At 60.8% G+C, this 9499-nt stretch overlaps 2 protein-coding genes and 1 long non-coding RNA gene across 3 annotated transcripts; all 3 read left to right on the forward strand.

Annotated features, from left to right (window-relative positions):
* The first annotated feature begins 37 nt into the window (after window positions 1-37).
* On the forward strand, window positions 38-3639 carry LOC137855311 (maestro heat-like repeat-containing protein family member 2B). Its single transcript, XM_068679348.1, has 11 exons — window positions 38-569; window positions 798-905; window positions 1199-1318; window positions 1436-1558; window positions 1664-1819; window positions 2016-2138; window positions 2440-2519; window positions 2733-2871; window positions 2991-3083; window positions 3410-3514; window positions 3607-3639. Exons 1-11 carry the CDS (start codon window positions 369-371, stop codon window positions 3637-3639), a joined length of 1281 nt encoding a protein of 426 aa, XP_068535449.1. The 5' UTR covers window positions 38-368.
* A 653-nt stretch (window positions 3640-4292) lies between these two features.
* LOC137855701 (uncharacterized) lies at window positions 4293-4968 on the forward strand. Its single transcript, XR_011095904.1, has 3 exons — window positions 4293-4380; window positions 4611-4765; window positions 4938-4968. It is a non-coding gene; the product is annotated as an uncharacterized lncRNA (long non-coding RNA).
* A 1295-nt stretch (window positions 4969-6263) lies between these two features.
* Window positions 6264-9458, forward strand: LOC137855312 (protein maestro-like). The gene is made up of 7 exons (XM_068679349.1): window positions 6264-6404; window positions 6602-6713; window positions 6907-7050; window positions 7253-7435; window positions 7579-7731; window positions 8134-8236; window positions 9436-9458. Exons 1-7 carry the CDS (start codon window positions 6286-6288, stop codon window positions 9456-9458), a joined length of 837 nt encoding a protein of 278 aa, XP_068535450.1. The 5' UTR covers window positions 6264-6285.
* The last annotated feature ends 41 nt before the right edge of the window (window positions 9459-9499 follow it).

Here is a 9499-nt window from a genome sequence, read left to right on the forward strand (position 1 = left end):
GACTCCGCACAACTTGCTGGCTCGCTTGCTGGTGGTGGCGGGGTCTCCTTTTGCGGGCAGTGACCTCCAAGCTGCTGCCTTGCTGGTGCTGCAGAGCCTCCACAGCAGGATCCACGGAGCTGTGGGGGCCACGTGGAACAGCGAGATTCCCCTGCTGCTGCAGTACCTCCAAGGTAAAGTGCTGCTGGGGAGGGGAAAGGGGAGGGAGGGCATGGCAAGTCAGCTTCCCAGCATGGCTAAGGGGAATCCCCGCCTGGTGCCCAGTGCTTCTTCTGCTGCCGTTTCGTTTCCCTGCCGGGGAGCCAGCACTGAAGCTGGGGGGAGCGGTCCCACAGCCATCCATTCGTCCCGGCCCTGGTGGCACCTCCATGGCCCTGCTGGGGCGGTGCTTGTGGGGAGGGACGGACGGCTGCCTCTGGAGCGGGTGCAGCCACCAGCTTCCCTGGGCCAGGCCAGCTTTGCAGCAGCTCTTCTGTTGTGGCTTGGTCCCAAGCAAGGTTTTTGTCTTCTTTCTAGGAGGAAAGGGGAACATCCCAGACACTGCCGAGTGGGAGCGCCGTCTGCTTCAGGTACTGCAGCCCTGGGAGGCGTAGCATATAGATAGAGGTGGCATTCCCCAGCTGGCAGGGGTGTTTCCCAGGCACCCCACTCCTCCTCCTAGAGGAGTCTCTCCCTTCTCCCACGGGCCACAGCTCTCGTGGAAGGCCACTCTGGCGTGGCCGTGTGCCTTGGCACTGCCTCTTCCTGCTTGTCAAAGGCCAAGAAGCATTCGCTTCCTCTCCTGTTCTCTCCTGCAGTTCCTGAGGGCATCCCTGGAAACCATCGGGGACGACGCCTGGATCAAGCGCCTGAGCTGTGCGCTGAGCCAGCGGCTGGACAGCTCTCCCAGCAGCTCTGGGGAGAAGGTCGGTTCCCTGCCCGGCTCTCCCCTGGCAGCGCAGCCACGGGGCCCCCGCCCACGTGCGGGGCTGGGGCTGGGGCTGCAGGCGCTGCTCTGCCCACGAGGGCTGTCTGCGCTGCTTCCCCGGCCCTTGCCCCCCGCGGCCTTTCCCTCCTCTCGTGCTGAGCGGGGCTGGCGAAAGCCCATCCCTGCGTCCGGGCTCGGCTGCTCCCCGTGCGCTGGCGCCTGTCCTGCTCTGGCCCCGTTGCAGCACGCCAGGCTGGTGCTGCATCTCGGGCTCGGCTTCTTCCCTTGCAGGCTTTCCTGTACAAGGCTCTTGGGACGACGCTGGGAGCTTGTCAGGAACTCCCACACGTCCAAGAGAACCTGCTGCACCATCTGACGAGAGCACAACCTGAGGAGCCATCTGAGGCCCAGGTGAGCTTCCCTGCTCTGTCCCTGGGCCCTGCTCCAGGCCTTTTCCAGCTCCTCATCGCTGCCCGCCACTGTGAACGGCTGGGCCTGTGCCAACTGTCCCTCGCTCTTTTGTTGCAGGGAATCATTGCTCTCGTCTGCCAAGCCGCCGACAGCCACTTCCGCCTGGCCTTGGAGACACTGACAACATTTGCTGCCACCTCGAGCAGTGTCCGGGGCCTTAGGGTTTCCAGAGGCAGGAAGGTGAGGTGTTTGGGGTTTCCCTCCCTGGCTGTCTTCCACCTGCTCTTCGTCGTGGGCTGTGGGGGGCCATGGGGCGGACGTCTCACAGCATCTCTTGCAACGCAGACGACCCAGGCCAGCAGGAGAGCTGAGGCCACTTGCAGGGCTGTCATGCTCGCCCACAGCAGCATGGCACTGCGTGCCTCCAAGGAACAAGTGCTCGCCCACGTGGAGGCAGACATCGCGGGCAACATCCTGCTGCTCTCCATCTCCAGCAGCCAGGTGAGAGCTCGGGGCGTGCAGGGGCAGGGCTGCACCTGAGCTGGGCCGTCTCTTTCTCAGGGTCCCCCGAGGAATGGTTTGTCCCAGCAGGAAGATCCAAGGCCTTCCCCTAGATTTCCCCCGTGGGCTCATGTTCCTCTCGCAGCCCGTGGCCCTTCCTCCAGTTCCAAGGGTTTTCTTCTCTCTTGGGCCCCAGAACTTGCAGACCAATCTTGCCCTGGCGCAGAGCATCCTTGAGGTCGGCTGTGCCATCCACGCTGCGGGGAACTTGGGCAGCTTCCATCCTGTCCTGAAGCACAAGCTGCTGCTGATCCTGCAGGTGAGTGCCCAGAGCCAGGGCTGTCTTGCAGGGGAGTTTGGGGCCATGCCAGGAGGCAGGAAGGTCTCCCTCAGCCGCGTGGGAGCTCCTGGAGCCGTGTCCCCAGCTGGTGGGGGGGGCCCTTGGGTGCTGGCAGGCAGTGGCCATGGCTGGGCAGCCGCTGGGGAGCTGCTCCATCCTGCAGCGCCCCTGTGGGAGCTGCGGGAGCGCTGCAGCCAGTGTCTGGCAGAAGTGCCCGTCCCCAGGCAGGTTGCGAGAGCTCTCCTGTGCCCAAGGCCCACTTGGCAACTTTCTCTTGCAGAACTTGATGAAGACGACCCTCTGGGACTTCCCGGCAGCGTCCCTGCACCTCAAGGTGATTCTGGCCCTGGAGCAGTGGAGGTAAGAGCGAGGAGCTGCGGGGGCTGTGAGGCGGGATGACGTTCCTCCTGTCGGGGAGCTCCCAAAGAGCAGCACTCCCTGCCACAGCCTAGGCTGCTTGCATTTGGGGCTGTCGATGAGGACAAGCCCAGATGCCATGCGACCCTCTCTGGAGAGCGCTAGGAACTCCTCTTTTTTATTGTTTTCCCTCGTCTTCCTTTTTCCCCTTGCCAGCAAGCTGGAGATCTCGTTCAGCAGCAAGGAAATTTGCAGCCTGCTGTCTGACTGCTGCCGGGCCATCCTGCCACTTCCTTCAGCGGCTGAGCAGACTGGGGAGATCAGGAACGCAGAGCAGGCAGTGCTGCAGCTCCAGGTAACTTGCTGTCCCTTCCCTGCCCACCTCTCGCTCAGGACAAGCTGCCCTCCCCAGCACAAGCTGTGTGCTGGCAGCAGCCGTGATCCTGCATCTGCGTCCCTCTCCCCCGCTTTCAGTCTCTGCACATGGCCACGAAGGCTCTGGGCCGGCTCATGGCAGTCCTGCTCAAGGCAAAGCCAAGCCCTGTCGACTTGGTAGACATCGCCGAGGTGAGTATCCATGGGGTGCTGGGGCAAGCGTCCCTCCTGTCACCAGTGGGGAATTAGCAGAGGAGCAGGAACCTCCTGCTGCCGTGCCAGGTGACTGTGAGCTCGGGGAGGCCAAGAAGTGGGCCCTTCAGGGGGGAAAGCCAAGAGGCAGCCCCTGGCTGGCTGCAGCAGGGAGCTGGCTGCAGGGAAAAGCTCCTGGGTGGGAGCAGGTGCGTCTGAAGAGAGTGGGGCAGTGCCGCAGGGAAAGTGCCAGGAAGGGAGGGAAATGGAGAGGGATGGCGGGAAGGGAAAGATGCCCCTTGGCAGACAGAGCTGCTCTGCCCCAGGTGCTGTGGTTCTGGCTCTCCTCGGACGATCCGTGGGTGTGCAAGAAAGCCCTGCAGGTCTGCGCCCAGCTGCTGGAGGACTGCAGAGATGGAGTGGCTTTTCAGGTGAGGAAGGATGCCCAGCGTGTGCCCCCAGCTGCAAGGGGGCCTGGCAGGGCAGCTCTGCCCAGCTGTGCACAGGCTGTGGGGTCCCCCAGCGCCCAGCCCCCCTCTGCCCAGTCCTGGCCTGAGCAGGGCGCGGCTGGGAGACGCAAGGGAGTGCTGGGGCCACCTCCAGCCCTTGTTCTTCCTCTCGCCCCTGCAGACCAGAGGTGCCTACCTGCCGTTTGGCGCCTTGGCGGGATTGCTGGGGCCTCTGACCTGTGAGCCCACGAGCAGCTCCCGCCAGCTGGCCGCTGCCTGCCTCAGCTCCCTTCTCCACATCCAAGGTGAGTGTGAGTAGAGCAGGCTCCTGCCGGCCCTCTGCCCCGCCTGGCCCTAGCGGGAACCTGGCAAGGGCCATCCCGCTGCAGCGAGTTCAAGACTGACTCCCCTGGCCTTCAGCAATGGCTGGGAAGGGAAGTTCAGTTGCCCTAAGTGGGACTCCCCTTTTCTCCCCGTGCTCGTTGCAGCCAAGGCCACGAACAGGGTGCTGGAGACAGACGACCCTGCGAGCTTGTGTGAGGGGCTGAGTGCTCGCAGCGACGCCTCTCAGCAGCTCCAGACCTCCATCCGCATCGCAGAGGTAAGGAGTGCCCTCAAGCTTGCCTTATGTTCTGAAGAGCTGGAGCGGAGCCGTGACGGGCTCTCGATCTCTCCTGGTTCTTGCATCTTTCCAGGTCGTTTGCAAAAACGTCCCCAAAGAACAGGCCGCAGACTTCATGAATGCCATCCTGGGACCCTTCCGGCATTCCAGAGGAAGCCGCGTGCGTGCTGCAGGCAACTGGATGCTCACCTTTCTGGAAACGTGTGGCAAGGACATTGGTCCAGACGTAAGAGACATTTTGCCATGCCTTGGACTTTTTTGCTTTGGCTGTCGCACCACACATCTTGCCGTTTGTGTGCTAAAGAAGCTCTCGGTGCAGAGTCAGGGCTCGGGCAGGGTGCTAGGGGTGAAATTTCGCCTTCGAGCGTGAAAGCGTGGCAAGGGAGCAGGCGTGGCTCATGGGCTGAACGTCCATGTTCCCGTGCCAAGACGTTCTTTCTCCCCTGCTTCTTTCAGGTGCGAGGAATCGTCTCCGCCCTGCACACCTGCACAGAGTCCATGCTGGAGCCCTCGTTCGTGTACTTTGTGCACCATGCGGTGCTGATCCTGGCCCGCCATCACCGGGAGCTCACGATAAACGTCATCCTTGAGAAGTTTGTGCCTCTGGACAGGTACATGCGCTCCTCCCTTTCCTGCTGGGCTCAGAGAGCCGTAGCTTGCCTCCCCTCCCCTAGGGCGATCCAAGGGGAGCAGCAGCTCCTTCTCCTCCAGCCAAATGTCGGAGGTGTGCTTGTAGCACTGGTAACAGAGCATACAGGCTCATGGTTGCACATCTCTTGGCAGAAACACACTGGAGCTGTGGAGGACTCTGGGGAGAGACAGCATTGGCCTCGGTGTGCTGAAGCGCTTAGCGAGGAAGCTGAAGAAAGTGGGAGACGACAGCTCCCAGCCCAGCTCGCCCAGTCGCAGGCTGCACGCCCACCAGCCTTCTCCGGAGTCCTTGACTGTACGTTCGGTGGCAGAGGCTTTGTGCCTGCTCCCCCACTCCCAGTCCGAGGGCAAGGCGTTGGGTGCCCTTTGCAAGCGTCTCTGCTGCAGTGTCTCAGCGGTAGCAGTTCGGGACGGCCGGGACAGCCGCTGCTCCCAGGCTGCAAGGCTGTCCTGGAGACGGGGCGTGCAGGCAGTAGAAGTGCCCCAGGCAGCCAGCGGGCCGGGGCTGGTGGCAAAGCTCTTGTTTAACGGGTGCTTGTCGGGTGCTCTCATTTCCCTGCAGGTCACCCGTGCCATCTCCGTAATGGTGTCCGTGCAGTCCAAGGAGGGGGTCCAGAGCTTGCTTCCCTCCCTCCTCCCTGGGCTCCTGCTGCAGCTCAGCAAGGCACTGGGGGAAGAGATGCTGTCTGCGCCCCTCAGCCCCTGGAGAGGGCACGCTGAGGATCAGCGGCAAGAGGACAACGTGTGCAGGTCAGGAGCAGGAGGGGCAGGGCAAGGGGGGCTTGAATTGCCTAGCCAAGCATGCTTGGTTGTTTCCTGTCCTGCTTCCTAGGCGGGAGGCCACTTGAGGCTGCAGATTTGCTTTTTTCCTCCCATCCCTGTTTGTTTGGGGCTTTCTTTTCTCTGTTTTTCTCTCTGTCATTCTTGCACGATGGCTTGTGCAAAGTTGGTTTTCACTGTGGTAGAGATGTCTGTGTGCTGAGGGTCTTCCTGGGCGGTGACTCCCAGGGAACACAAGCACAGCTGCCACATCCTCGCAGGGTTTGTGGCCCAGCTCTGGCCACGGGCAGCTGTGCTTTCCTGCCGTGGAGGCTCTGCCGGTGTAATTCCCGGCCTGTCAGGGTGCACCAAGCATTGCACTCAGGCGGTGCTGCCTCCCTGGGGAGGTTCGAGTGCTCACATCAGTCCCCCCACAACACAACACAACACAACAGGGCACCTTGCCAGGGCTTAAATAGACAGTTGCTTTTTTGGCCGGCTTTTGCCACAGACCTGGTGGCTACAGAGCGTTGCCTCTGTGCTTCTTTGCCTCTCTCTCCGTCGCTGGAGCTTGGGATGAGTGAAGAAGCGGCTCGTAAAGCTGCTGAGCATTCTTGCTCTGCTAAGTCCCTGTAAGTTCTGTAAGATCCCTGCGGAACACTGCTCTGATCTGAGACTTCTCTGGCTCTTGCTCTTTCCCAGGCCTTTCTGCAAAACTCTCATGGCAGTGCTGAGCAAATGCGCTGAGAAGAGCTGGCTGACGCCGTTCTGGAGGCAGAAAATGTCGGCGCTGCTGGAGAGCCCCCGCACTTATGCCGAGGGCATGTGCCTCCTGACGAGGTGAGAGCCCCAGGGCAGCATCTCGCCTTCCTCTCGGTGGCTGCGCCCAGGGGAACGGCTGCCGGGGCCCTTTCCTGTGTGCTCGGGGAGCTCTGTGCAGGGCAGAGCAGCGCCTGTGCTGGAGGAGGGCAAGTCCGCGGTGGCAGCCTGCAGCCTTCCCACTTGACCGGGCGTTGCCCCTTGTGCTCTTTGTGCAGTGTCCTGCTCCGTGCCCAGCTCATCTCCCGGGAGCTGATTGAGATCTTCTCCCAGTGGCTGCGCTACCCATCAGCAAACCTGCAGCTGACGGCCATGGCTTTCTTTGCTGAGGTGAGGCAGTAGGAGGGCAGGGGGGCTCCCCAGGGCTTTTCTGAAAGACATTGCTGCTTGGGCTGCCTCTTGCTGTGGGGAGAGATGAGAAGCAAGCGTCCCCATCGAGACTCCTTTGTGCGAAGCCTGCTTGTGTGCTGTGCCTGGGCTGAGGTTGTGTCCTGACTCTCGTGGCTGTGTTGCTCTGTTGCAGCTGATGAAGGAGCCGCCTCTTGAGAAGAGGAACGTCCTGAAGACTCTGCGTGTCTTGGCTGAGAAAGCACAGCACCGAAGCAGCACCATAAGGCAGCTGGCAGCGAGAGCTCTGGGCAACGCAGCCGGCAGCATGCCCGTGGAGGTGAGACGGATTTCCCTGCGCTCTGACTGCAGGGATATTCCCCTCCCTAGCAAGACCCCGGGGGAGAGCTGATTCAAGGGCCTGGACAGAGCGGCAAAGGCAAAAGCAGGGCTCCTTTCCCTGATGCCAGCAGGGCTGCTGAGGGCAAATTGGGTGCCAAACGTCAGAGTAAAAAAGTCTGTGCACGTCTTTGGCTTTGCAGGTGCGGAAGCACGGGAGACAAGTTGTCCAGGTGCTGCAACAGAGCCTGGCGGACACTGCCTGTCCCGAGGTGGTTGCAGAAAGCATGCTGGCGCTAGCTGAGCTCGTGAGGGTGCTGCAGGCGGTGAACTTGGGATCGGCCTTTGAAGACATCGCCAGGGCCACCAAGATGTTCTTCGAGTCTGTGAGTGAAGCCAGCTCTTGCTGCCGCTGCTCTGAGAAGCGTGGGGTGGGCAGGGGCCTGCACGCGCCGCCTGGATGGCCTCTGCTGGCTGAGTGCCTGCTTCGGCCTCGTTACCCAGCTGACAAACGGCTTTCTGCTTGCAGGAAGAAGAGTACCTTCGCTACTCGGCCTTGCGCCTCTATTCAGTCCTGGCTTCCTCAGCCTCGAGCAAGCGGTCGTTCTTTGCCGGAGAAGTGGCGGAAACATGGGTCAGCCTTTTCCTGCACCTCCGGGATCCCGACTCTGCAGTTGCCAGCGTAAGTGCCCTTGGAGCTTGCTCCCAAAGCCCCAGAAAGCTGCGTGGCCACGGCCCAGGCGTGGCTGGCTGAGCTCCCTGGGCAGGTCCCAGACACGCTGCTGGAGGAGGAATGACGGCACAACTCTCTTTTTCAGATGTGCAAGATCACCTTCAGTCTCTGTGCTCCATTTATGGGGCTGAGGCGGCCACAGGACATCATCTCTCTCTGCGAGAGGCTGGGTGCACAAGAGCTGCAGGATGCGCTCTGCAGTTACCTGGTAAGGAAGCTGTGCTCCAGCGAGACGTCAGGGCCCTGTGGCCCTGCCCTGCCTCTCCCCTTCCCCCTGCCCCAGCTGGCTGAGGGGCAACAGAAGGCATCTTTTTGGACCCCATGAACTTGTGCCTTCCTGTCTTGCCCTAGGCCAGAAACGCCCCCCCCATGTTGGAGAGGCTCCGTGCCGTAGCCAGGAGAGGCTGCCTAGAGAACGGGCAGAGGCTGCACCCATCGACCTTCGAAATCCTTGGTGAGAGCCCGCACTGGAACTTCCCACTCCCTTTCCTGACCAGAGAGCTGTAGGGGCCTCTGCTTTCTCTTTCCTCTTTCCTCCGGGCCCTGCCTTTGCAGAACAGGGCACACACCGTGCTGTGTCCCATGGGCTGAAGATGGGGTAGACAGGGACGCAGGGCTTTGCCTTGCAACCTGCCTCCGAGTTCCTTCAAAAGCTTGAGCAAGCATCGAGGAGTGATCTGGAGATCAGGGATCCAGCAAGCATCAGGAGTGATCAGGGGGCACAGCTGCCTGGGCTGGCTGCTCACAGCTCTGTCTGTCTTGTTGCAGCTTTCCAGGGCCCGAGCAGCACTGAGGACACCCGAGCGTGGAGAAGGCAGACAAGGCCCTAGGTGACCGTGGCACCCTGTGGGCAATAAAACTCTGTACATGTACGTGGTCTCACCGCTCGCTGTGTCCTTGGGGAAATCCAACTCCACGTGGCCTCCCCTCTGCGGACAAAGGGTCTTTTTCGTAGGGCCAGGGGGGCACGTTGGGGCCTGTGGGGAAAAGCCTGGCAGGATGCACAAATGGGTTCTGAAGGAGTTGGTGGACCTAACCGGGAGGCCTCCCAGGGTTATCCAGCAAACGTCACTGCGATCAGGAGAGGCTGCTGGCAAACGGGAGAAAGCACACGTCGCCCCTCCAAATTGGTTTCTTCCCTGAAAAAGAAACCGCTTGCCACTCCTGTTCCCAACGTGTACATTTCGTGAGGAGCGCAGAGAACGTATACTACTGTAACCTGGATCTTAACTTTTTCCCCCAGGTTTCACTAAAGAGCCCTTTGCACCCTTTGCACATTCCAGGAACTCATCTTGGGCATCTTTGGAAAACTGCTCTCCAAAGCAGTTCTCAACATGCGCTTCTGGGATGGTTTTACTCGGGTGGGCAGCTGAGCTCCACCACAACCACTCTCTCACTCCCCCTCCTCAAAGAGGAACAGGGAGAAAAGAGGATGCAAAGGGCTTGAGGGTTGAGATAAGGACGGGGAGATTGCTCAACAATGATCGTGACAGGCCAGAGTAGGGAGACAGTCCCATTCATTGCCTATTCCTAACAAGCTAGAGAAGCGAGAAACAAAGGAAAGAAACCCAAAAGGCCATCCACCCTCTTCCACCTCCTCCCCCCAGGCGGCAGTCTCACGCAATTTTCTTTCTTGCAACCTAATTTTAACAGAGTCCTATGACCAGCAGGTCTAAGCCTTATGACTAATGTAGTTATCTGAAGTCACCAGCAATTC

Source organism: Anas acuta, chromosome 4, assembly GCF_963932015.1.
Source record: "Anas acuta chromosome 4, bAnaAcu1.1, whole genome shotgun sequence".
NCBI classification, from domain to species: domain Eukaryota; kingdom Metazoa; phylum Chordata; class Aves; order Anseriformes; family Anatidae; genus Anas; species Anas acuta.